Raw genomic sequence first — 24,451 nt, forward strand, 5'->3', positions numbered from 1 at the left:
TGCACTATTTACGAGGCTGCTAAGGCCGCTTCCGGCCCGTTTCGATGGGAGGTGGTTTCTCCGTGTACAGTGGAGAAGCCGCGAAGAAGCCGCGAAGAAGCCGCGAAGAAGCCGCAAGTTTACAACTGGTAAATGTGTATTTCCGGTGATGTTTCAGTAGTTACATCGATGCTGTAATTCATATGAATTGCAACTAGATGAATATTGATGATACGAGCAGTTGAAGTTTGGGATCCACCATGGCTGACTAATTGTGTAGCATTAACTCCACGCTTGTGCATGAATTGTGCTTCGTGGTGCAAGAATTTAATTAAAATTCCAAACGGCTCTTGTAACCGACAACCCACAGGACGACGCAGCTGGTTGAGCCTCGCAGTCAGGCTTCGAAGCCATTGGGCGTTATTCTGGAAACTGCACAGGTAATTGGCCCAGGCTGTGTAGGACAAACCCCTCAGCCTGCGACTAGTACATGCCAGTACATTTTAGTGCATGCCAACAGCGCATACCAGCACAAATCATGCATTGACAGCCCCACCCACCCGTTTCTGGGGAGTCGGCGTTGTCCCGAGCCCCACTTTTCCAAAACCCGGGCTATTATTAGACTCGACCAACAGGACGGAATTATATCCCAGGCCCGTCGTCTGTTGTTCTGAATTTTCGGGGATTGAGGATTCCAACGGCGATATTGCGGGGCAAATTTTGTTCCGTTGGGTTGAACGATTTGGCTGGGAACACTCATTAGTCCTCTCCTCGGCTTGCAACTTTGGCTCCCGTATATCATCATGGAATCTTGTTCTTCCTATAGGTGCTCGTTCTCATTTGTTGATGGAATTGAGCTTATTTGACACATTTGGAGCTGTTATGGTTGGTTTTGAGCTCACAACGAACCTTTGGAAGTCCTGGGGCAGATGATGCAGTCCAAATGGGACTGAGATGTTAGGAAGATCATAACTTCATCAGGAACAATTTGAATAACTCTGAAAGCTCGCTCTTGATCGCCCACATCGTTGAAGTTGTCTTGATCAAGCTCGGCCAGCTTGAGTAAGATCAAAACCAATTCTCTTAAGTTTTCTGATCAGTGATCGCTGGAGTCTCTCATCAATAAACACACAGGAGCCATAAATGTTCAATTCCTCAAGGATACGAATTCTTCTGAATAAACTCCCGCAGTGGCCAATACTTTGCGGGAACGTGTGGGTCGGCCTCTATGGCATCTTTCACAGCCTTGATATGGATTAATTACTATACCCAACTATACCCATAAATCCCTAAAACACCCACCACTTCTTGGGGGTGGCCCCGTCCCTCATCTGGCCACTGGCCCTTCCCGTGTCCCGGAGCCTGGCACTGCTTTTGACCAAGGTGCGCCCTTTTTTGTCCTGAATCTCGCTCTCCATGTACACCACCTTGTCTGCGGTTTCCACCTTGTTAGTTCGCACCACCAAGAACTGGTTGGCCAAGGTGGGGCGTTTGTACTCGATGGTCAAGTTCTCCACCATGAAGTCGTCCTTCAAGTGCGACAACTCGCGCGACAAGCTGGCATTGCGCTTGTAGGTCTCGTTGAGCAAAGTGGCCAACATGCCTCCGTGCACCAAGAACGGATACCCACACAACTTGTACCCCAAGTGCACGATGGTCACGCCCTCGTCCGTCTCGATGTTGTGGAAGATCACTGGCTTGATCAAGATACCGCCTGGTTGCGCGAGCGTGTGTGTGGTCAACGATGGCGCAGTATACTCCTGCTGGTGCTTGACCTGTGCTGGTCCCTGTCCTTCGAGCACATTACGGTCCAAGTTCTCCCACGACAGTAACTTGTACCAGCGTTCAGCATTCCTAGGGTGTGTGAGCTCCTGGTACAACGGCAAGTTCTTCAACTTGTACTCCAATTGCATTGGCAAGAGCTGGAGGGTCTGGGGGTCTTGGTTGTCGATGGAAACGTACGACTGGTACCAATTGAAAACAGTCTCATTGTAGGCGAGCGCAGCACCAACAGCAGCGAATATGAGGGTGGATTTCCAGCTGATCCAGCGCTTGGGACGAGGAGCAAAGTGGTCGAAGGGCGAGTCGTGTTCGGATCTTGTGCCGTAGGATCTGGCGGGAAATTGCAAAAGAGAATTGCGCAAGTAGGAAGGAGACGCCAGGAGGAGCGATCTGCGCTGGTTGACGAGACACAATCGTCTTGTAGAGGGCAACATGGGGGAATGTACGAGTAGCCGCGGTGGAGTAGGAGGAGTATTTGGTTGTAAGAATAGTAAATCGTGACGGACGGTGGGCGCACGACGCGGTTGCAGGGCCCAGCTTCTAGATGCCTGGATGACGGTGCAGGGTGCATGTTGATGGAGGACAGCACATGTCAATTGGATGGGAAGAACATGTCGGAGTGGCTGGATGGAAGATAGTTGTGTGGTAGATCCGATGGCTGGATCGCAGTGGTGGCTGGAGGTGGTAGCGTATGGTGCGAGAGAGTGACTTTATGGTAAGGGGCTGCCTAGTGTCCGGTGCCTAGTGTCCGGTGCCTAGTGTCCGGTGCCTAGTGTCTGGTGCCTTGTGAAATACGGCTGAATAGACTTCCATGCGATCCAAGCATGCTGCATGTGGCCGGCACATGTTAATTCTAGAGATTGACATTATGTAGCCCACGCGATTTGCGCACTGAGTACATCTCCGTAACAGCAGGAGCAATCGTCTCAAACACGGAGATGTGTCCAGACGAGCCCTCGGACGTGGCGCAGGACAGAGTCAAATCATAGACAAGGATTTACGGTTCCGGAGACTCTACAATTGAGCACCGTTATTATCTGCGGATGTGCGCAGATGCAAAGCGTAATGCATCACACCTGCCAGCCAAGACCGATGATCAATTCTCGGGATGCATGGAACGCAACTAGGATTTGCTTGAGCAGTTCGATCTGTTGCATGGAAGGCAGCATGTGTCCTTCAGGCACCGCGAGAGAAGCAAATTGCTCGTGTAACTTGGTAGGCATTGTTGAGAGATTGATTACGTAATAAATTATATAAGCATTCTAAAGCGCTTTATTTCAGTGATCGATTTCTTCAGAAAAGGGGCGTGTGGCGTAGTTGGTAGCGCGTTCGCTTAGCATGCGAAAGGTCTCCGGTTCGACTCCGGACTCGTCCATTTCTTTTTGCATGTGCTTTTTAGATATAGACGATTGAATTTGCTAAGCCTTCGATTATGAAGATGATGCCTACTCAGCCACTGTCGTACAAGTCTTGGAACTTCAAATCTACGAAACAGTACACATATTTTTACATTTATTAATTTACTTATTCTAGAATTGAAGATAAAACGATAATAACGGATTGACAAGCGAATTGAATTATTGTTCTCAGCAGGATCGTTTCAACCCAGCTCGAGACGTGGTCATATAAAATAGTCATTAAATTTGGGCGCTGTGGCCATGTGGTAAGGGGAGCATTGTTTTTGAAGGGTATGTGACTCACTTATTTTTTCAATCCCAATTTCTGCCAGAGCGATTTCTTTTCCTTTTTATCCTTTTTGTCCTTGGCATCCTTCTTGTCACTTCCCACAGTTGATTTCGAGGAAACACTGTTGCGAGTTCTGTTGCGCTTCAAGTCCTTACGCAACTTGTCGTTTTTCAGCTCCTTCTCCTCGTTGTAGCTGATCAAACTTCTAACCTTGTAGATGGGGTCGTTGGATGAGTACATTTCGTGGGTGCTGGAGTCAGCACTGGTCATGCGGTGTAAGGAATTGGATCCTGAGCCTCCAAAACCCACGCCTGTAGATGTGGTGAATCCAGCACTATGCCCAGTGGTCTGGCTTCTGTATATCGAGTGGATCTTGGAATCCAACTTCAAGTTGTCATCTTTGGAATTAAGAGCCTCAAGGTAGTATCTGGAGTCGCCAAGCGACTTGTCCGAAATAAGCTTGATCATATCTTCGAACCGAGACTCGGATTGCGACTCGCTAATGGTTGCAAGCTGTTCGCCAAAGTCACATTCGGGGCCTGTGAAAGACTCAGTTGACTCGATAGACTCTGCGGAGGAAGAGCTAGAAGACGAGGGTCTGCGAGCAGAAGACGAGGAGTCTTCAAGAGGTGATCTGGCAGGAGAGATCACGATGTCTGGTTTCGTTGACAGCTTACGTCTGCTTTCGCGAGCGCCATCCAAGTTGAATTTGAGGCTCTGGGGCGGAGGACTTGTTTTGGAATTGGCCAACATGGCTTCGCGTCCTGTCTTGTTGTGAAACTCGGTGCTATTACCAACCAAGACCACCGGGACTGGTGAGTATTTGACCACAAACGAGCTCAATTTGATCAAGAATTCATCCTTCTGGTTTTGTTTCTTGATCTTCAAGGGGTACTTAAAATTCAAGTTTGAGGATTTGTTGCCCACCACCACTATGCTAGGCTGGTACTGCTTGAAAAGATGCTGGAGCATGTACTTGGTGCCTGTGAGTCTGGGGTTGATGATATGTCCACTATGGCCGTTGCTGGTAGAAGGGCCCGAGATCGAGGAGCCCGAAGGGCCCAGAAACGAGGAGGACTTCAAAGGATCGTTATCAGTGACCAATTCCACGGTGATCTTCAATCGCAAATCGTTTGCTTTCAAGAGCTCGTTGTTGACAATGTAGTTGAGGAGATTTTCGCACTTCTTGTAGAGGTAGTCGTCCAAGGCCGCGGGCTTCTTGGCGTGCTTCTTGTAGTCGTTCAAGAACTTCAACGGAATTAACGCAGAAATGACAAGGTAGTCGCCGTCCTGGAGGAACGAGGTGGCCGACTCCTCGAGCGACTGGTTGATCAAGAGCAACCAGTCGACCGAGTTCCAGGTGTGTCTTCTTCCCGAGAGTACGGTGAGAATGGTACGGTTGTAGGGGAACTGGTCGAACTGGTTGTGCTTTACGGTGAGACTGATGGACTTGTAGTTGTTTTCGTTGGAGGATGGGTACATGACTTGGCGGGGAGCTGGTTGCGAGCCGATGGTGGAGGTGGAAGGTCTTCGCGATGGTAGGTAGTATGTTGTTTGGGAGTCGAACTTGAAGTTCTCCATGTTGGAGGTCTTGGCCTTGGTGGTTTTGAACTGGGGGTCCAACGCCATGAGCTCCTCGTCGGTCATGCCCAGGTACAGTTTGCGTCGGCTGGAAGGTGCAGCTGGCGGTGGTGCAGCATGCGTCTGCTCCCCCAGGGTGAGCGTCTTGTTATTATCGGTGAAGTCGTCCTCGCACTCCACGGCAACATCACGCGCCATTGAGTTGTACTCCAACTGCTGCAAAGATACTTTGTTTTTGAGAATGGACTTGGACGGAGGCGCGGGAAGCTTCAACTTCTTCTTGACTGGCTGCTGGCTATACGCTTTCAGGATGTCGTTGACGGTGGAGTTGCCGTATCCGAAGTTGGGGTCGGAAAAGTGGTCATAGTTGCCGTTTTGCGTGTACAACGGATTCCAGGCTGGCGGCTCTGTCTCGGCCCAGTCCTGGTGGAGGTTGTTGAACGATACCCGCCGTGAGAATCTGGTGTCAGACAACAACGGAGTGTCAGGAGGGATGCGTGGGATGTTCCCCACATTTGGAGGGGGCTCATGGTCTAGCTGGCGCAGCGTCAGGACGCTGCCGTGGTCAGTACCGTCGTGGTGGTCATTGACACCATTCAATGGATTGGTGCTGGAAACTACCGCTGAGGACATGCTTGGGAAAAACTGGCAGTAGTGGGGCGACTGGGTTTATATAACGAGTGATCATGAGCTGCCAAGAGAATGGTTTTGTGTGCGCACGAGGATACGACCATCGTAAATGGGGTGCGCAGGTGTGGGTGCAGGTCGCAGATAGATAGGCATGCATTGACATCGAACAACCGTGGCGGGGAGCAGCCCCGTCAATTGGGCTGGGGCCAATGAGAAGTGAGGGTCGGTGGGCTGGGGGAGGCGCGACTCCGCCGTACGGCATTACCCCATACTGCTGGGAGGCTTATCTGCTATAAATATAATAGCTGGTGGTTCGCGCAAGTTTCCAGGGCACGGGTAATGTTTGGTTCAGGGGACCCGAAGTCTAGACGGAGCAAACCTGCGTACAGCGCTTCCAAGAATGTTTTTAGATGCGTGCGCTAGGTGCAGAAGGAAGGTGGGCTGTGCAAGGAAGGTACCGAGGTAAGCAGGGGAAGCACTGCCGGGGTGCTGCGGTTAGCGCTGCCAGATAGATACCTTCAACAATCTGCCTAGTGGTGGTAGTGGCTGCCAGCACGCCCTGGTTCGCGTTGGGGCGGGCGATGCAAACCCCACGTGCTGTGGCTGGCGTGGCAGGATACCGCAGCGCCTACCCCACAGAAAGTCATGTGACGTGGGTCACCCCCCAGACCCCTCCCCGCGGCTGGCCTGTCATGGGCCAGGCATAAACAAGCATCACGTGCAGGTGGTGGGCTGCAGGCTATACCAGCAACCTTGCGCGTCCCGATGGCAGTTCCACCTGCGCTACCCACATCGTCTTTTGCACCAACTGCATCTTTCAGCTGCTTCTTTCGCTAATTCACACCATCCATGTCCTGGTACGACCCGCTCCCCTTGGACGAATACAGACAGCTCAACGAGCACACCGGCGAAAACCCGCCTAAGGAATTGCCTGTGGACGAGCCCTTTGCCGGCCTCGACATCAGATGTGGTCCCATCCTTCGTTTGGTGGGAACCCTCGAGCAGGGCGCCGATTACAGAGGCAGTATTCTTCTCGCTGTCAACCAGGCGCAGACTGCACCTGAAATCACGTACCAGATAGGTCGGGCTGCACCAGACGCTGCCGGCGCTGCCGGTACCGACGCAGGAGCCACCAGCAAGGGTACCTTTGCCGGCACCAAGTTCTTCGAGCAGGACGGCATCTCGTTCTTTCGGTACACTGTGCATTTGGAGCTTGCAGCCTATGAGCAGAAGGTGCATTATCACATCAACAATGCCACCAAGCAGGGATTCCAGTTCTTCGTTCCTGGAGCTGACCAGTCCATGAACGTGATGTCCTACTCTTGCAATGGGTTCTCGCTCGGCGCTGACCCCGGCGAGTTCAAGTCGTCGCTCTGGTTGGACGTCATCAACAAGCATGATACCAACCACTACCACGTCATGCTTGGTGGCGGTGACCAGATCTATGCAGATGCCGTCAAGCAGGCGTCGCCTGCGCTCAAAAAATGGGCCGACGAGTCGGACTACATGCACAAGCGCCTGGTGCAGGCCTCGCCCGAATTGGTGGAGGAGCTCAAGCACTTCTACCTCCACCACTATCTCGCCTGGTTCGGCAAGGGCTTCTGGAAGGGCACCAACGGCACCACGCTCCAGGCGCTCTTCCCGGTGGCCATGGCCCAAATCCCATCCATCAACATCTGGGACGACCACGATATCATCGACGGCTTTGGCAGTTACCGTGACGCCACCATGCAGAGTGAAGTGTTCAAGGCCATCGGCAATGTGGCCTACACATATTATATGGTGTTCCAGCACCATCAGGCGCCCGATGAGGACATCCACGCGCAGGACCCGTCATGGATCTTGAGCCGCACCAACGGTCCCACCATCGCCCAGAAGAACCACTCCAACTACGTCCGTTTGGGCAAGGAGATCGCCATGGTCGGCATGGACTGCCGTACCGAGCGCAAGTTGAAGCAGATCATCACCCCCTCCACTTACTCTGCCATTTTTGACCGTCTTCGTAGCGAGATTCTGGCCGACAAGTCCATCAAGCACTTGTTGGTGATGTTGGGAGTGCCCATCTTCTATCCACGGCTCGTGTGGTTGGAGTGGCTCCTTACGTCCACGGCCCTTAAGCCTCTTCGCCATTTGGCCACCAAAGGTGTGATCCAGAAGGGTTTGGTCAACGAGTTCGACGGAGACGTCGAGGTCTTGGACGACTTGAACGACCACTGGTGCTCCAAGCATCACAAGCGCGAGCGTAACAAGTTGATCAAGGACCTCATCGAGTTTGGCAACGAACACACGGTTCGTATCACCATTCTTTCGGGAGACGTGCACTTGGGATGTCTTGGAAGACTCAAATCGAAGTACCACAAGCATCCTACGACTCACCAGCTCTTGAAGGGCACCAAGACCGAGAGCGCCAACTTCAACGTCACCGAGATGCCTGAGAGAGACCCACGGTTGATTTTCAACGTCATCAGCTCGGCAATCATCAACGGACCTCCTCCTGATGCCATGGCAACGCTTCTCAACAAGCGGAGCAAGATCCACCATTTCGACTCCGAGACAGACGAGGACTTGGTGCCCTTGTTCTACACAGAGCCAGACGGCTCTTCCAGAGACAACCATCGCTTGCTTAACAAGAGAAACTGGAGCGACTTGATTTTGGCCAAACAGTCTGTGTACAAAGACACCATAGCCAAGGATGCTAGTTTCGAGACCGTGGAAAGAAGGTTCCCGCAGCCGGTGGGCGGAAAGGAGCAGAAGCACGAGGTCGACTCAGTGCATGTCAAGTATCCACTTTATGACGACTCGTTGGTCACCACGATCCGGGTGGAAAAGGACCCATTGAACTACGACGCAGAAAGTCAAGGCTACGAGGTGATTATCCCTCGGTTGGACACCTCGTTGAAGTTGAAGGAGACCAAGATCAAGCACTTGAACTAGGAGGGTGATTAGGATATTAGGGGTTACCCACAGAGTTGTCGATACTGTACTATTGGGGCTTATGAATTAGAATTTTCAATTTTGGATTTCCTTGGGAATTTCAGATTATTCAATAGCATATTCAGACATGGTATTTTTTCGGAATTGAGCTTCGAGATGCTTTACTTTGTTGGATTCGATCAGAGTGTTTTCAGTATTGGAAGGCCTCTTGCTTGAATTTAAAAAGCGGCAGATTATTCTATTACAGTTTGGATTTATTCGGAAGTTTCAGTATGAATATTTTCCTACCTTGGATTTATTAATGCAATATTCCCTTCGTCAGTCGGAATTGAATTACGGGATTATTCTATAGAATATTCTCTTGTTCGGTTACAATTTCAGGATTATTCAAATATTCTCTTGTTCGGCCAGTATTGACTTCGGGAGACTCATATTCTGGTTACATGACCCGAAAACAGAAGTGGCATCCCAAAATAACATCTTTATGCGATTTCACTGTATGCCGTCATGGAATCATTCAACTAATTTTATCAACCCACAAAATCGAATTTTGACATTACCTCCAATGCAGATATTTTATGTCTTAGCAAAACATCACTGCGATAATACACCAGTATAAGCCATTGCCGAATAATGTCCACGCAAGTCAATGCGAAGACTACCAACATATCTACCATTTTTGAGCTATTGTTCTTATTCATGCCAACTAAAAGTTTGTCTTTGTGCTCCGGACGCAAGTCTGGTTATTTATTCGCTATTGTTTTATAAAAGTTCATCCAAGCACTAAAGTAGGGGCTTTTCCGGTGGTCTGGCCTGAGTAGTTAATTTTTGGGGCTAAATCAATGCAACCTAAACTGCACGGATTTAAAATCGAATGGTGGCGGAGGCTTGGGTGGAAAATATATGCCCGAGGAGAAGTCGCCCGAAATAAGCTCGATTGCATGTTCGGAGCTGGCGCAGTCCTAACCTAAAATGAAGGAATGGCAAAATCTGCCGACCAGACTGCCTGCTTGCATTGCCTTCGAGATATTATTCCAAGCAGGAAGAGCCAAATATCTATTATTGACTCATGCAAGGGCGCACTTGTTGCATATTGCATGGGTGCAAAAATGCAATAAAAACTGCAAGCACCTTTCACGGAAAGATCCCGGTAGGCTTGCATAGGTGAGGTGAGCAATGTTGGTGCTTGCATTCAAAGGCAACAACAATAGTCCGGTTTCTGGAATTCAGTGATTCCGGGAAACGGCTCAAGAAAGCTAGCCGTGCCGAGATCACGTGCGACAGCTCACGTTTTAGAAGGTCTTCCATAAGCCTCGTTATATTTAGCCCTCGCTGGTGCCGCTAGCGGCCGCTGCCCGCCGCTCCATTGACAAAGGTTGACGCACCATGCACCAGTAGGACGCAATGTAGTTTAGACGTGCCACAGGACCACGTCAAAACCTAAAGGCCCTGCACCTGCACCTGGAACCCAAGGTCACGTGACTCTTATCGTATTATCTGATAATCCCATTCACGCCCAGCCGTGGCCGACCAACGCTTCCACTCCTGTCCTGGCCCGAATCTGCACCACCATGGCCACAAAGCGCAAACTCTCGGCTTCTGCCGAGCTCGCGACCCCCGAGCCTCCCCAAAAACATCCCCAAAATGCCCCCCTACATCGCTCCACCAGTGCCTGTCATCGCTGTCGAGTCAAGAAGATCAAATGTGACCAGAAGTTCCCCAAGTGCTCCAAGTGCGAGAAGAGCGGCAACGACTGTGTTGGATTAGATCCGTTGACCGGAAGAGAGGTGCCTCGGTCCTACGTGGTGCATCTTGAGAACAAGATCCAGCTTCTCGAAGCCCAATTGAAGCAACATGGCGTGGACGTTGCCAGTGTCAGTGCCACGTCTGAAGCATCTGCTGCGTCTGCTGCATCTGCTGGTGCGGGCAGCACAAATTCCAACCCTGTCAGCTCTGTCATACCGTCGCATGCTTCACTTTCTGGCCCCAAACCGTCCATAGCCTTTTCCAAGTTGATGACCACGGCTGTCAAGGTCAATCGCAAGTCTTCGGCAGCCCCAGACCCTGTCAGTCAGCCAGCAGTACTGTCAATACCGGCGGCAGCGATTCTCCCTGCCATTTTGCCTCCCAAGGTCACTGCCTTGAAATTCATCCATATCTTCTTTGCCCAGTCCAACAGCCAGTTGCCAGTTCTCCACCGGGAAGAGTTTGTAGCCAACCATTTTTTGCCCATCTATGGACCTTTTGACCCTTCTGAGGTGTCGCTAGCGTCGGACTTCACTGGCATGGACGTGGAACGGGTGAGGGGCGACGGTGCCACGCCATGGTTCGACCAGTACAAGCGGGAGTTGGAGAAGGGGTTGGAGTTGGACGGAAATGAGGGATCTGGGCGAGCCAAGGAGCCATTTCAGGGCGAATTGCACCAAAATCAGCAGGAATTGCACCAGAATTTGCACCAGAACAAGCCGAACTACCACCACAACCAGCAGAACCACCAGCAGAACCACCAATTTCTGGGGAAACAGCTGGGAGATAATCACCACTTGCAGCACCAGCAATTGCACAACCACCACCACAACCAAGTTCACGGAAACAGTGCCCCCCTCCCTCACCCAGACACCGTCAAGCGCATCTCCAACGCCATCGTCCCCCCCAGCCGCTACCACGCGTCGCTTTTCTTCCTCAATATGACCTTTGCCATCGCTGCCTCCGTCCACCACCTCCAGTACCCGCCCACCATCTCAGAATCGTTCCGTCTCGCTGCTTTCCAGTACCTTGACGACGTCAAGGCGTCGCTGGACCCGTTGGAAGCACTCCAGGCAGTGCTTCTCCAGTCGCTCTATGCCACCATGAGACCCACCACCCCTGCCGTGTGGTACGTGTTGGGCACTGCTCTTCGCATGTGTGTGGACTTGGATTTGCACAACGAAAACAACACCACCACTGCCTCCAATCTCGATGCTTTTGCCAAAGACAAGCGCCGTCGGCTCTTCTGGTGTACCTACGCCATCGACCGCCAGATCTGCTTCTACTTGGACCGTCCCGTGGGCATTCCGGACGCGTCTATCCACACACCTTTCCCATCAATGTTGGACGACGCCTTCATCCTCCAGGATGGCTCGCCTGGCGACTACTCGCTAGCCTCTACTCGTCCCTCGGCTCCCTCCTACAAGACGATCTCGCTCTCAATCTTCCGGATCCGCCAGATCCAGTCTGAGGTCCAGAGCGTGCTCTACACCCATGCTGACGTTCCTCGTCAATACGCCACCTTGGACGCCTGGAAAGCTGCCATTTTGGCCAGACTAGCTGCCTGGCGCAACGACACCCCCCAAACCCGCCACCAGATGAACTGCAACTTCAACCTCTCGTTCTTTACCTTGAACTATAACCACACCCTCCTCATGCTCTACAACTTGTCGCCCAAAAACTACAAGTTGTCGCCCAACGACATCCTCCAGGTGTGCCAGGCAGCTAAGCAGTTGATCGCGTGCTACACCCAGCTCTTTTCCACCAAGAGCATCAATTACACCTGGGCAGCTGTACACAATCTCTTCAGTGCTGGCACTTCGTTCTTGTACACTGTGTACAACAGCGAGGAGGTGCGGGTGCAGCACTCGTTGCAGGAGATCAAGACCATCACTTCCGACTGCTTGAACGTGTTGACGTCGTTGGTAGACCGTTGTGAGGCAGCCATCAACTGCTGCGAGGTGTTCCAAAGTTTGACCACGGCCATCATCAAGATCCGCTACAACGAGGTGGTCCAGGGCTTTTCCACCCTCAAGGTCACCAAGGACAGCTTGGACAAGGTCAACAACAACAATATCAAGTCTAACCTCTCGAAATTGGTAGAAAACCTCACCCAGGCAGATCAGGAATCCCAGGACTTGAATCCTTTTGGAAACGTGCAATCAGGGCCCGCGGACCAGCCGAGCCACGAATCGCCAACCCCGACCTTCGAGTGGGGCTCTGGAAAAGATCCCAGCCAGATCTACGGAGAAAACTTCGATTTGGAGACTTTCTTCAAAGAATTAGAATCTTCGACTCCCATCCCACTTCGTGCCACCAACGATACTAATTTGAATAACATCATTGTCAGTCCTTACTCGGAGAACTCGACTGGCTCGCCTACCATCTTCAACAACTCCAAGGAAGGAAAGAGGACGTTCGAACTTTTGCATCAAACCCCAAACGAAATGATTTGGGACCAGGTTTTCACCGCTTCCAATTTCCAGCTTGGTGTGGACCCTGGATTAATTGTCAGAAAGGAAGGATGAAGTTGTAGCATTATTGGGGAGACAGATTGTTGGGGTAGCATAGTAGTTTTTACAAAACGACGAGTGATGCATCTGATCGGCGAATAGCCACGCTTATAGACATAAAATAGAGAAAGCATCTGCCTAATCACATCTAGATAGTAGAATGTTGCCAGTTGTGCTGTTGTAGGCTACAAAACAAGGGAATTCAAAACTATTATTTTGCACCCAAATCCAATAAAGCTACTACGGGGTGAATAAAACAAGGGGAAATTGCCAGATATAAGAAAGTAAAGTACAATTGGCCCAGAAAGCTTGCTAGGTAAGTAGTCACTTTTGAAATAGTACTGTGGTCTGTTTCTTTTTTCAATTCTTCTACATTGGATTGTATTAGTAGTTTTATGCAATGATGATGAAACTTCTCCAGGGCATTCCTTACCATTTTTCATGCTTAGATCGAATTGACTCGTTCTAATGGATCACACCTCATCAAATAATGTATTCAAAGTTCCAACCGTACTCTAACAACTGTTCTGGACGGTTCCATACTACGCTCATGTACCTATAAATTCTCAGTATCAGATCCTACTACTTCTGGCAGTTGTCTGTACTTAAATTGAATCTTACTGAAGAATCAATTTTTTCTATTTGTAAACCACTATCAGTGGTAGAGAGGTCATGTTAGCTCAATAAAATCTACATTTCTGAGAATCAAATTCCAAGTATCAGAGATATGAAGATGAAACTATAACGCTTTCTGTCGTGTAAAAAGCCTATGTGACACTTGAGCATACTCCCGCAAAGCGTCCTTCGCAAAACTCATAGGATCCAAACTCCACTAGCTAATGTCTAATCGGGCATGCTACTAGGTCAATAAGTGGCCTTTGAAAATCTTTACTGTCTCTTTTTCACTGAAAAATTCCCAAAAAAACTGTGTAGCCAAAGAAGCAGCTTCTGCTATTATATGCGCTCGAGACTAGCCACTGCTCGCATCACCTCCAACCCATTCTCCCTCATCAATGCACCGGAGTCCACCACACCACAGGAAATCACAGTCATACCACTCCCATCGTAGAAAGCATCAAATTGCACTATTGTTCCCAGAGACGTAAGCTCTCTGTCCAATGGCTGATTTGTGGTGGGTAACCTCACTTTAACGGTTCCATTGCTCTCAGCACCAATTAAATTGTTCACTGGACGTATCACCAACGCATACTCGTGGTCAATGTATTCGACTACCTGGGCAATTAAGCGGACTCGAACGGGAGAGGACAACGAGGCGTTGGGTAAAGTCTCTGAGAGGGTGCACGGATCAAGGATAAGAAGAGTCATGGTTTGGGCTGACTATTGGTTGAATGTGGAAGCTAAGTGAGGTGAATAATTGATTCAGTTCGTGACTTTTGACTCGTTATGACAGTTCTGAAAAGAGCTTGCTTAGCTGACTTGAGCTGACTTGAAGAGTTTGGGCTCTCGGAAAGAATCTACCAGCGTGATGGTGTTTGAACTGTTTCAAGTTCTGAGCTGCTTGAACCGTTGAGCCTTCGAGAAATTGAGGCTAATTCGTATCGAGACACAACTAATAACCTTCATCAAAGTGGTAGGCTTGATCCAAACGTCAGAACTGCCAATTGCACCCTTCAAACTCGCCGCTTCAAGAGCACCTTATCTAAATCGTCATATTGTGTGCTTACGTAAGCGCTGACAAACCCATCTCAAATTTCAAGCGTATCTTCATCACTACACCAATCCAACCCAACCACCATGAAGATCCTCAACGAGAGAGACTCCTTCCTCTCCAACTATGAGGTGGGCGAGTTCATGAAGGACATCAAGAAAAAGTACAACTGGACGTTCACAGCCGAGGATGACGAAGCACAAGCCAACGACAAAAGGAAGTTCAAGAAGAGATTCACTGCCTGTGGCTTGGAGCTCGAGGTCATAACGAGAGACGTGCTATCCTATCTCAGCAACAGTGCCTCCAGTGCCATTGACACCCAACAAAACTTCCAGAAGTTGATGGAATTCTTGAATGGTTTCGAGTTGATGAAGATTGAAAAATTACAGATCGTGAATGCCTTGCCCCGTTCCATGGTCCATTTGTACGCTTTGGTTGAAGAGTGTGATCTGAGATTTGATGAGGAGAGATGCGAGCTGATCATCGCCAAGATCAACGAGTTGTTCCCTGTGGAAGAAGAGGAAGAAGAGGAAGAACAAGAAGAACAGGACGAGGGAGAAGAAAGTGAGCAGTTCAAGTCGGCTGAACAAACACCAGAGCAGTGATGAGTGGGGAAAACGGAGGAGAGAGTGATAGATAATACACCAGTATGATTGGATCAAGATGGGTTTCATTAAATGGTGACGACTTCTCGCAGAGGAGTTGATGGAAATACAAAACAGCGTTGGTCATATACAATATTCTCTGTATTAAGTGGAAGTTCCACATTTATTGTCTCTATAAGGAGTGAGCAAGCGGCCATCTTTAGACCGATATCTAGTAAGTAACGATTCATCAACGGATCCAAATATGTACAGTATAATGCATTATAAACGAACGAAGCCCGTATGCAACAAATCAAAAGTCCAGAACTTGCGTTGACTAGTATGAAGCACTAGAATCTAGAGTAGAGTTCAAATGAAGAAGTTAGAAATTATGAGCCCATAAGACGGAGTTTTTAATGTCATCATAAAAAGCCCCCCATAAGACGCCGAGCAATCCCTAGATCGCCATCTTTGTCTTCAGTATCGTCCTCGGGCTCTTCTGGTCCATCTTGTGACCGTACCCGGTTGCTCTTCTGTCTCTTTAATACCTCTTCATCGTCTTTTGTCACTGAAGTCACGGCATAGTTGAACCACTGCTCCTTAAAATTCCCCACCATCTCACTGACCTCAGAAAGGAGACCAGTAGGTCCCACTGCAAAAAGGGAGTCAGAATTGTCTTTGGAATTAATCCAATGGTGTTCTTCCTGATTAGATTTCTCTTGGTCAATCACGTCATTTTGTTTAGTAATCAAGTCCCGGGCAATGATACTAGATAAGTCAACTTCCACATCCAAGGAATCGGTGCTTGCATCAGCAGACTTGACTTTAATTTTGTTAGAAGATTTCTGACTTTCTTCGGGTATTCTGAAATGGTTGGCTACTAAATGTTCGATGACTGGCCACCCATAAGCATTGGAAAACGTTCTTCTGACGATAATATTGTTGTGGGAGTCTGGCTTCAACTTGACAATCACCTTTCTCCAACTCATGTTCTTGTGATATTCACGGGCAATTTGTTCTTCAAGATGGTCTATCTCATAGTCTATGTGCTCTAGTAAACGTCTTCTCATTCTCGAAGAATACGAATTGTTTTCCTTCGGGTGAACATCGTCTTCGTTTGCTTGGGAATCTGGTGGAGGAAGATCACTCTCGTGGTACATTTTATCGTGAATGATAATGTTATCTCTGGAGTCTGGATCTGTGATATATTTCATCGATGGCAATGGTGGTAATATGAGGGCAGTGGCTGTCTCAAGTACAGAAGACCGTGGGAGGAGTTTGTACTCGTCCTCTTTTCCTTGTTCTTCGTCGCCATTTGTTTGAAACTTGTGGTACTCGTCGTCGACGTTCTTGCTCTGCTTTTGGGGCATGAAATAGGATAAAACAGCCAGAACAGGTGAAATTCCTTTGTCCTCTTTTCCCTCAACCTGTGGATTGTTGGGGACTTTTCCTGAGCTTGACTCAGGCACATGAAGTTCATTAGCCTTATTCTCGGTAGAGTTAATAATTTGGCTTAATCCCTTATAGTCCAAATACAACAATGAGGATGTTCTCAAAGGAACCACGCCATCATTAATAGCGTTAGCATAAATGGTTCTTCTCACGAACCGCTTCAACACCTGGTGGGTTGGCCCAGTTGGCAAGAGTAACAAAAGGGGCTTCGAATTATTCTCGAAGTACTTGAGTCCGAGATCTTGCCCAGTTAAACCAACTATTCCGGCCAGTAATGCAAATTTGACATAGATAGGATTTTCGTTGACCACTCCCAATAAAGGCGAAGCCAAGGTAATGAAGTTTATGGGAGTTATTGTTTCAAAAAACCAAGGAAAATTGGTCTCCAAGTATGCGATGGCAAACGTCTGGACCAACCCTCCCAAGGAATGACCGATGAACGAAACTTTTGAGACATTTCCCTTGAAAGGCTCGGTGTTTTTGACCAAGTCCACCAAGTACTCTGCCACACGACTGCCCAAATATTTGATTCCCCTCTCTGTTCTGCCAATATTCCCGAAATAGCCCTTCACCACGATGTTTTCGCCCTTGCACTTATCAATCTGTTCCTTTAAAAAGAGCAAGTCTGCCCCCACGTTCGAGTGCAAGCCATGGGTTAGAATCACCAAGTGGATGGGCTTTTTGGGATCGGGAACAGGCAAATTCCAGAGGTCTAACGTGTCGAAATTATGGACCACCAACATGGTGCTGAGCACGAACGTTCCTGTCTTATCCGAATTGGCCACTTTCTTTTCTGGGAATGAAGTCTCGTGCAATATATTCTTGGACGTACCTATGATGATTTCAAAGTCCACCTCGATGGTGTTGTTGAAGAGAATCTGCGACACCACATCCACGATCCAGCAGTACGACTCTTTGAAGGTGTGGCACGAGAGTTCGGCGTAGAACGATTGGCCAGGAAGGATCTGAGGCTCGAAAACAGGCTGCTCTGCGGTGATGAAGCATTTGGTGTTGGGGTCGTAGTCTTCGGGCCTGCAATCGGCGTATAAGACATACGGACCTGCCAAGTATGCGGCTCTCAAAGCGATCAGTTGTCTGTTTTTGATTTTCACCCAGAGATTTGACGGAAGGTTCGGAGGCTGACCTGGCTCGCAGTTGGACTCGGGAGTGTACTCTATTTTGAACCGTTCGACTTGTCCAGCCTTCACTGACCGGACTTGTCTGTAGAGAATGCGATCTTCCATGAATGGTTGTAGGGGGTGCTCAGTGAAGCTGCGATGGTTGAAAGTGATAGGTTGTGATTGAAAGTGAAGATAGAATGCCCTTTTGCCTTTTTTGGAGGTTTCTAATGCCTTGTTGTTTCAGGAAACGTCTTTAAATGGTAACAGATGTGCCTGTTTGCAGAAAACGTCACTACTTAGGGGATTCTGCAGCGAAATACGACTCTGAACCAGCAGTATATGCACTCAATACGCAGTAATCCTCTCTTAAACTGTCTGTAACGGTTTGCTTGCAGAGGAAATGCCGCCAAAGCCGTCGCTTTTGGATGGACTATGTTGCTAGATGACCAGATAGGAAACAGGCGCCAGACTCGGATGGCAGGTTGGATGCGGCGGAAGCGGACGGATGCAGGTTGTGGCAGCAATAGTACAGGTTCCGTGTGCTGGCAGATGTCCACTACGGCTGAATGGTGGAAGAACTGGCTGTATATGCTGGGAGGGTGATAGTGTTGCAACTGGGCCTACCCAACATGTGATCGCAGCTCACGTGCAGGCTCCGTTATTGTGTTGAGCGGCTGCATGTGAAACCGCGCGGATGTCAGAAAGTATCATCTCCAAATCTCAACACGTGACACATCTCCACCAGTCACCGTCATGACACCTTCGCCAAACGCCGCCGTGCAGGCCGATCCGGCGCCCAACGCGAGTCCACCGCCTCTTGCGCCATCAGAAGTGCGGTCTGCCGCTTTTTCCAGCCAAAATCCTTCCATTTCGCCCCATGGCGCTAACAACCGCCACCAAGATTACAACGAAGTCCACCCAATCGAGCACACAGCACACAGCCTCCTCAGTGGCCCCCTCGACAGTCTCAACGAGAACTTCGAGCACCTCAACCAGTCACAGTTGATCCTCCTTACCCGTCTCAGGATCATAGAGCGTCGTTTGGAGAGCTTTCAAGCGGTTGTGATTGGCAGTGTCGACGAGAAGCAGATCGCAAGTGACCTCGCCAGGGTGAGTGAGTTGAAGAGGAGGGTGTTGGGGGTGGCCAAGATGATGAAGAAGGTGGAGCAGCGGGTAGAGCGGATCGAAAACACAAGATAGGTCATGGATAAGACGAATTGCGTCTGGTGCAGCATCCACCAAGACGGAATTGGGCCCTGTATGGCCATAAGAAGCCATATTACAGTCATCCATTGCTGGATTCAAGGGATGACGTTCTGAGTACCAACAAGAAGTTCTGGAGGCCCCAGAATATGTGCTAGCAGGAAGAAGGACAGTGATAAACAAATACAAAAGATGATCATAAAATACCGGACTCCTAAGTCCAAAAAACTGAATTGACAGTAAAGCAACCAATACTAATATCCCAGCAATTGAACCCTGGAAGCATAACAATAAAATCCATCTGTCCAGCGATTCCAGCTTCTTGGTCTTGAAAAAAGCTAACAAAAGTTATGTTCTAGTCTTCTAGTCTTTTTGAACTTAACTTCATACCCTAGAAAAGAGCTAACAAAATAATTCAATCAATACACGAGAATAGCCACCAACTGGCATGTGAAGGTGGAACATTTTCACATTGAAATATGGTCCGGATTCAACGATTTGAAATCATGATTGGGTCATTTATGCTAGACCCTGGAAGACACGATTTCACAGCCACAATTGGAACAATTGAACTATATTTAGAGGGAAACGACATACCTTAAAACGATTTTAACTACATGCACGCGGTGATTAGCATATTTTGGGGGGTGTTCCTCAATATCTCCCTACTGTTTAACCACCAATTTGGTACTCTCTCATGTGAATATAGCTACGATACTACGTTGGTACCCATGGCATTTCAGCCATGAGCCCAATGCTATCACAGTATCTCAATAAACTTGTCTATTCATCATCTATCTACCCCAAGCTGAAGCTGAACTTCGCTTGCTGGATAAACTCATTAAAAAATATTGATAAACCTGTATGGATATCCAGAACCCTTCAAGCCGAAAATGGAGAGCAAGGCACTGTAGGTGACGAATATTCCGGCACTGATCACAACCACAGCCACAAAGTTGATGGAGTCACTCTTGATGGTGGGGAGGGTCTTCAACAAAATCACCACCAACAAACTCAAGAGACCGTAGACGAAGGATAAGATCTGGGTCTCGACCCCGTATTGGCTCTGCTGGGAGGTTGCAAAGTACTCAACCTTACCACCTTGTTCTCTGAGATATGGAGTGCCTCTGATCTGGTTGAACATGTAGCCACTTGTCAACAACAACACAGCAATGATGGTCAAACCACTCCACAATAATCTGCTGGCAAACACCTGGCCAACCTGCTTGTAATACTTTCTGATCAACAACACGAAGGTGAAGGTAAAGAACGCAAAGGTTGCGATCTTGGTATAGTCAGGAGGAATGTGGATCTGGTAGTCGTGGCCCGTGAATGACTTCAACCAGTCAATGACCAAGTGCTTGTGGTCACCCTGGTAGAACTGGTACTCGGAAACCTCGTTGACAAAGCTGTTTGGACCCGTGGCATTGCTGGGAGGAAAGTAGAATACCTTGGGGATCTGGTTCAATTGGAAGATCTGGAAGAAGTTTCTGGACTCCGAGAACTCTGACTTGAAAAACACCACGTTTCTGGCGGGAATGTCTCTGTCGGTGTCTTCCAACTCCTTCTGGGTCAATCCGTGGGGATGATCCTCATACCAACTGTTGGCAACAAGCTCGAATTCGGGCGCAAACTCCTTACACAACACACAATTGATCTTGGGTGAGTCGGAAGTTAACAAAACCACAATGTGGTCTTCTCTGGGGCCCGATAAGATGTCCTGGAAATTGTCGTCGTTGAGCTTGATGGCTTTGTTCTTACCACCGTTTCTGACGAGAGCTTGCAATTCCTGGGAGGAAAGGCCTGCGACGGCAGACGTGACTAGGGAGAGGAGTGCTAGGCACGATGGAACTAGAGGAAGTCTCATTGCAGGATGAATCGGATGGTGTTGATAGAGAGTGGCCTGAAAAATGGAACACGTCACGGAGGGTTGGTCACGTGCGAAATAGCGCGTGATCGCGGTTTGGGTGCAACCACCAGAGACCTACTAGACAACTAGGGTGTTGTTGGGGGGTTGTCTCGGATTAGGATAGCCTGTTGCTGCTAAAGGCAGTCATACTAAGCTTGAATTTGAAAATTACCAAAATTGGCATGATCATATTCTCCACAATTGCCATGGAGATCGGGTTGTTGGCCAGTCGAAAGAAGTAGAGCCTTTTTGACGCTTACACTAACGTGGAAATTTCGAGCTTGATTACTTACAGTTTGATCGGACCCAGCATCGATTTTAGCTACTGTTCTTAGCTAAATTTGAATCACCATCAACAACTCCATGCAGCATGATCCTAAAACTAATTGCTATTATAGAGTATCATATACGGTTGATAACTTGTGCGAAAAAGACACTATTATAAAGCTAAGTACCCAAAATATGATATTTAATATCAGTGGTACAACAATCCTCGACTATACATGGCCAATTAAGCAATTCTCAGTTACTCCGTCACCGTATTAGCAATTTCGTTGCTAGCCTTCGTGCATGATACGTACTGCTCCACAGAATCGCTTGTTACGCCAATTAATGGTCCACTATAAAGACCCAAGCTATTCGGTAAAATACAAATTTCAATAGGTCTCTGGAGCAACTACTCACACCAATTTTTGGTATTTTATTCATCCCTAACTAGTCCTTCTCTATTATCAACTTCTTGCTGCTTCCCACCTCCACATTACATCTGCCTGCACCCAGTTCAAGTCTCTCGACCAATAGAATATAGTTGCCTGGCATATCCAAGGTTGCATCCACAAAAACTCCATGCAAAGAATCGTTCCATTCCTGGTTTATTTTTATGGCTCTGCCGTCTGCACTGAAAACAGACCCCCTAACGCCTGGTCGGTAGCTGGAAAGTACCTCCTCTCCTCCATGACCATTCAGGTGCATTAATTGAAACGTCACTGCAACATTGAAGTCGTGGGTTGAAAACTTCATTTTGTAGCGATTCGAGCCGTTCCAGTCGAAATAAGACTTCTCCAAGAATAACCCCAAGGTATTATGGATCTTTTCTACAGAGATTGCAGTTGCAGCCTCTGGATTGAAGACAAGACGGTAGTTCTGGTGTACTACTCTTTCGTATGTTGACAAGATCAACTTATAGTATCCTTTTTTCAAGTGGAGCTTGTGGGTTTGGAAGCCTGGGGTGTACGACTCACTGAATATTAGTTTGGTTTTATCAAAGTCCCGCAATGGATAGTCATAATTGTGGTCCTCTGAGTGGAATAAATGGAACCCCACGAGTGTTGGAGCATCGTTAGATGCAAATAGTCCCATAAGCAAGTGGGTGTCTTGTTTCACTACAAGGCTGAACTGTGGGTTTTTCATGAATGTGGACAATGACCAGTTTCCTCCGCTGTTGTTTGTATTCCATTCACCGTCAACTTTGAGAAGATGATCCAGGAACGGAAACCGGGCGATTTTGCAGTTGAAATCGGGGGATATATTGTGGTATAGGGTCAAGGTAAAGTAACACGGATAATTACTCGTTACCACCATAGTGTATGCCTGTCGAGGCTCCATGGTAAATGTTTCCAACTTGATTCTGTTGTTGGTCACATGGTCGTTAGGAACTGAACGGTACTGAGTGGGAGTGAACAATTTGTCCCGGTTGGAATTGTATATGGAAACCATGATGAGCTGGTCCTCATGCTTGTTGGGCAAGCTGCGCTCCAAGAGAGCCCACACTTTCTGTGGCTTGTCTGTAGGGTTGATCAATGCAGGCTGGGTGTGTTCATAAAGCAATTTCGATGGGCTGAACAGCATCATCCTTTTGGCCAGATACTTAAATTTTGCTGAAGGCTTCCAGTTCACATAGAGGTACTTGAAATGGTTGTAGTCGGAAACCTCGATAAACCTCTTTTCGAGGTTTTGATTTTCGACCCACGAGTTCTTGATCACCAAGGAGCCTGCCTTGTACGCTTCAATAGAGTAATCGTGGTTCGACGTCAAATTTAACTGTGCTGACAAAGTCTTGGAGAGCTTGCCTGTGCCTATTCCCAACGTCAACTGGCCCTGGTTGCGGAGGTTCCATAATTCAGCAAAATTGGCTGGAAGACTGTTGTGCAAACTAATGATTTCCGGGATGTATCCCGACAAAAGGTAGGTGTCATTGGCCATGTTGGAACCTTCAAACCTGTAGCCGTTCCCCATAATCTTCAAATGGGCCTTTTCGATCAATGCTGGCCACAAGAGTGAGGTGTCGGATGATGACGATACTGTCAAATGCCTCTCTCGACGATCAGTAAAGAAAGGAAGCTGGTTGTCGACAGTTACCAAGCGCTGAGTTCCGTTGAAGTGGAGACGCACCCGATATTGATCGCTGGGACCCTTTGGTGATACCAAATCAAGAAGTGGATATCCTAGATCGACGAGCGAGAGCAACGACGACACAAATGAGCAGTTTGTGAGCACATCCTGGTATAAATCAGATACACTTTTCGATTGTGACCAGTTGGTGATGGATACAGCCTCGAATCTTGCCTCAATTGACGGTGGAATCATGGTAATCGATGGATCGGTTTCTGTGAATGACGGTACCGGAAAGTGACCAGAATCGAGCGATTCCGAGAATTCCAAAACGGGATAGTGAAAGTCGTAGATCTTGGAGTTCAACCACAACATCTTCTCTGTAGTTTCTGGCTTTTTGGTGGCCAAAATGTCATAATACTTCATAGTAGCCCGACTCATGGCCACATTTTGCAGGTCCTGTGCAAGCCCGTTTAAGATTTTCATGGCCTGAAGGCATTCTTTCTTTGCCTTTGTAGGGTTGTCTAGCGCATTACTGACGTGGGACTGTTGAAGAAGCCCAACTGCCTCGGATAAGGACATCAAGTGGTGGATTTGCATTATGGAAATGGTCGCAGATACTTAGGGTTAAGCTTACGTAATTACTTATGTAATTGCTCCACCAGTATACCCGCCCAGGGTCCTACAATGAGTACGGGTGAGGGTTGGGGTGGTAAAGGAGCCCCTGGAGGGAGAGTCCAGGTGTTTCTCCCTCCAGAATCAAATCAAGATAGTTGAAAAGTGTTCCTTATTGGACCGTTGCAGTAAGGTGGTCTTTTTGTGTCACTATGCCCACTCCTCCGTGCAAAAGTGTACAATAGGTGTGTAGGGTCGATGCTATGTCTTGACCAAATCAAGTATGGAAAGACGTGATGTAAAACTTGAACATGTGTCACCTTGGTATTTTATACACATATGCCATTGTGCTTGCCATTAGAGGAAATTTTGTTGCGAAATTGCACCCAAAATACCCTAACCAGGCCACGAGAGAAGTTTCAAGGGTATCAAGGTCCAGCTTATAAAAAGGAAGGTCTACCTGGCTATCTTTTTTGATATTTAAGACATCAATCAACAATGGCTGCTCAAAACACTTCTTCTAACTCCAACAAATCTCAATCCGCTAACAAGGACCAATGGGTCGGTACCAAGGTCAAAGGAGGCTGGGTTGCTCCAGTTTGCACTATCGTCTAATTTCTCAATGTTGATATTGATTGGTGCTGTTTCTGTGTCTTCTGATGGCCGTGCATCCTCTGGTGCATCTGTACCCAGCACAGGAACTTTGTGTTTCGCTG

At 48.3% G+C, this 24,451-nt stretch overlaps 11 protein-coding genes and 1 non-coding gene across 12 annotated transcripts; 6 read left to right on the forward strand and 6 right to left on the reverse strand.

The window, feature by feature from the left end:
* The first annotated feature begins 310 nt into the window (after window positions 1–310).
* On the forward strand, window positions 311–1,090 carry CANTADRAFT_274282 (uncharacterized protein). The gene has a single exon (XM_020208106.1). It carries the CDS (start codon window positions 490–492, stop codon window positions 910–912), a length of 423 nt encoding a protein of 140 aa, XP_020063867.1. The 5' UTR covers window positions 311–489; the 3' UTR covers window positions 913–1,090.
* Window positions 1,091–1,268: 178 nt separating this feature from the next.
* Window positions 1,269–2,332, reverse strand: CANTADRAFT_91038 (uncharacterized protein; the record flags this gene model as incomplete). Its single annotated transcript, XM_020211767.1, has 2 exons — window positions 1,269–2,091; window positions 2,268–2,332. 2 exons carry the CDS (start codon window positions 2,330–2,332, stop codon window positions 1,269–1,271), a joined length of 888 nt encoding a protein of 295 aa, XP_020063868.1.
* Window positions 2,333–3,063: 731 nt separating this feature from the next.
* On the forward strand, window positions 3,064–3,136 carry CANTADRAFT_t159. The gene has a single exon. It is a non-coding gene; the product is annotated as a tRNA-Ala (tRNA).
* Window positions 3,137–3,462: 326 nt separating this feature from the next.
* CANTADRAFT_53277 (uncharacterized protein) lies at window positions 3,463–5,661 on the reverse strand (the record flags this gene model as incomplete). Its single annotated transcript, XM_020210188.1, has 4 exons — window positions 3,463–3,737; window positions 3,783–4,030; window positions 4,199–4,459; window positions 4,526–5,661. 4 exons carry the CDS (start codon window positions 5,659–5,661, stop codon window positions 3,463–3,465), a joined length of 1,920 nt encoding a protein of 639 aa, XP_020063869.1.
* Window positions 5,662–6,507: 846 nt separating this feature from the next.
* On the forward strand, window positions 6,508–8,592 carry CANTADRAFT_7090 (uncharacterized protein; the record flags this gene model as incomplete). Its single annotated transcript, XM_020211056.1, has 1 exon — window positions 6,508–8,592. The coding sequence occupies one exon, from the start codon at window positions 6,508–6,510 to the stop codon at window positions 8,590–8,592; it is 2,085 nt and encodes a 694-aa protein (XP_020063870.1).
* Window positions 8,593–10,163: 1,571 nt separating this feature from the next.
* Window positions 10,164–12,866, forward strand: PPR1 (Ppr1p; the record flags this gene model as incomplete). The annotated part of the gene is made up of 2 exons (XM_020210090.1): window positions 10,164–10,957; window positions 11,189–12,866. The coding sequence occupies 2 exons, from the start codon at window positions 10,164–10,166 to the stop codon at window positions 12,864–12,866; spliced, it is 2,472 nt and encodes an 823-aa protein (XP_020063871.1).
* A 939-nt stretch (window positions 12,867–13,805) lies between these two features.
* On the reverse strand, window positions 13,806–14,177 carry TEN1 (Ten1p; the record flags this gene model as incomplete). The annotated part of the gene is made up of 1 exon (XM_020211057.1): window positions 13,806–14,177. The coding sequence occupies one exon, from the start codon at window positions 14,175–14,177 to the stop codon at window positions 13,806–13,808; it is 372 nt and encodes a 123-aa protein (XP_020063872.1).
* Window positions 14,178–14,606: 429 nt separating this feature from the next.
* On the forward strand, window positions 14,607–15,125 carry CANTADRAFT_91042 (DNA-directed RNA polymerase III subunit; the record flags this gene model as incomplete). The annotated part of the gene is made up of 1 exon (XM_020211768.1): window positions 14,607–15,125. The coding sequence occupies one exon, from the start codon at window positions 14,607–14,609 to the stop codon at window positions 15,123–15,125; it is 519 nt and encodes a 172-aa protein (XP_020063873.1).
* Window positions 15,126–15,526: 401 nt separating this feature from the next.
* Window positions 15,527–17,800, reverse strand: CANTADRAFT_22712 (putative lipase; the record flags this gene model as incomplete). The annotated part of the gene is made up of 1 exon (XM_020206862.1): window positions 15,527–17,800. The coding sequence occupies one exon, from the start codon at window positions 17,798–17,800 to the stop codon at window positions 15,527–15,529; it is 2,274 nt and encodes a 757-aa protein (XP_020063874.1).
* Window positions 17,801–18,583: 783 nt separating this feature from the next.
* Window positions 18,584–18,862, forward strand: CANTADRAFT_37594 (uncharacterized protein; the record flags this gene model as incomplete). Its single annotated transcript, XM_020208726.1, has 1 exon — window positions 18,584–18,862. A coding segment is annotated over one exon (279 nt), but the record flags the coding sequence as incomplete, so codon positions are not given.
* An 859-nt stretch (window positions 18,863–19,721) lies between these two features.
* Window positions 19,722–20,747, reverse strand: CANTADRAFT_52710 (dolichyl-diphosphooligosaccharide--protein glycotransferase; the record flags this gene model as incomplete). Its single annotated transcript, XM_020210111.1, has 1 exon — window positions 19,722–20,747. The coding sequence occupies one exon, from the start codon at window positions 20,745–20,747 to the stop codon at window positions 19,722–19,724; it is 1,026 nt and encodes a 341-aa protein (XP_020063876.1).
* A 756-nt stretch (window positions 20,748–21,503) lies between these two features.
* On the reverse strand, window positions 21,504–23,702 carry RIM13 (Rim13p; the record flags this gene model as incomplete). The annotated part of the gene is made up of 1 exon (XM_020210102.1): window positions 21,504–23,702. One exon carries the CDS (start codon window positions 23,700–23,702, stop codon window positions 21,504–21,506), a length of 2,199 nt encoding a protein of 732 aa, XP_020063877.1.
* Window positions 23,703–24,451: the final 749 nt, after the last annotated feature.

The sequence above is a fragment of the Suhomyces tanzawaensis genome, assembly GCF_001661415.1.
Source record: "Suhomyces tanzawaensis NRRL Y-17324 unplaced genomic scaffold CANTAscaffold_5, whole genome shotgun sequence".
NCBI classification, from domain to species: Eukaryota; Fungi; Ascomycota; class Pichiomycetes; order Serinales; family Debaryomycetaceae; genus Suhomyces; species Suhomyces tanzawaensis.

What these genes read in the sequence shown, in the direction of transcription:
- CANTADRAFT_274282 (XM_020208106.1), top strand. Translation starts at nt 490, where the DNA reads ATGCCAACAGCGCATACCAGCACAAATCATGCATTGACAGCCCCACCC.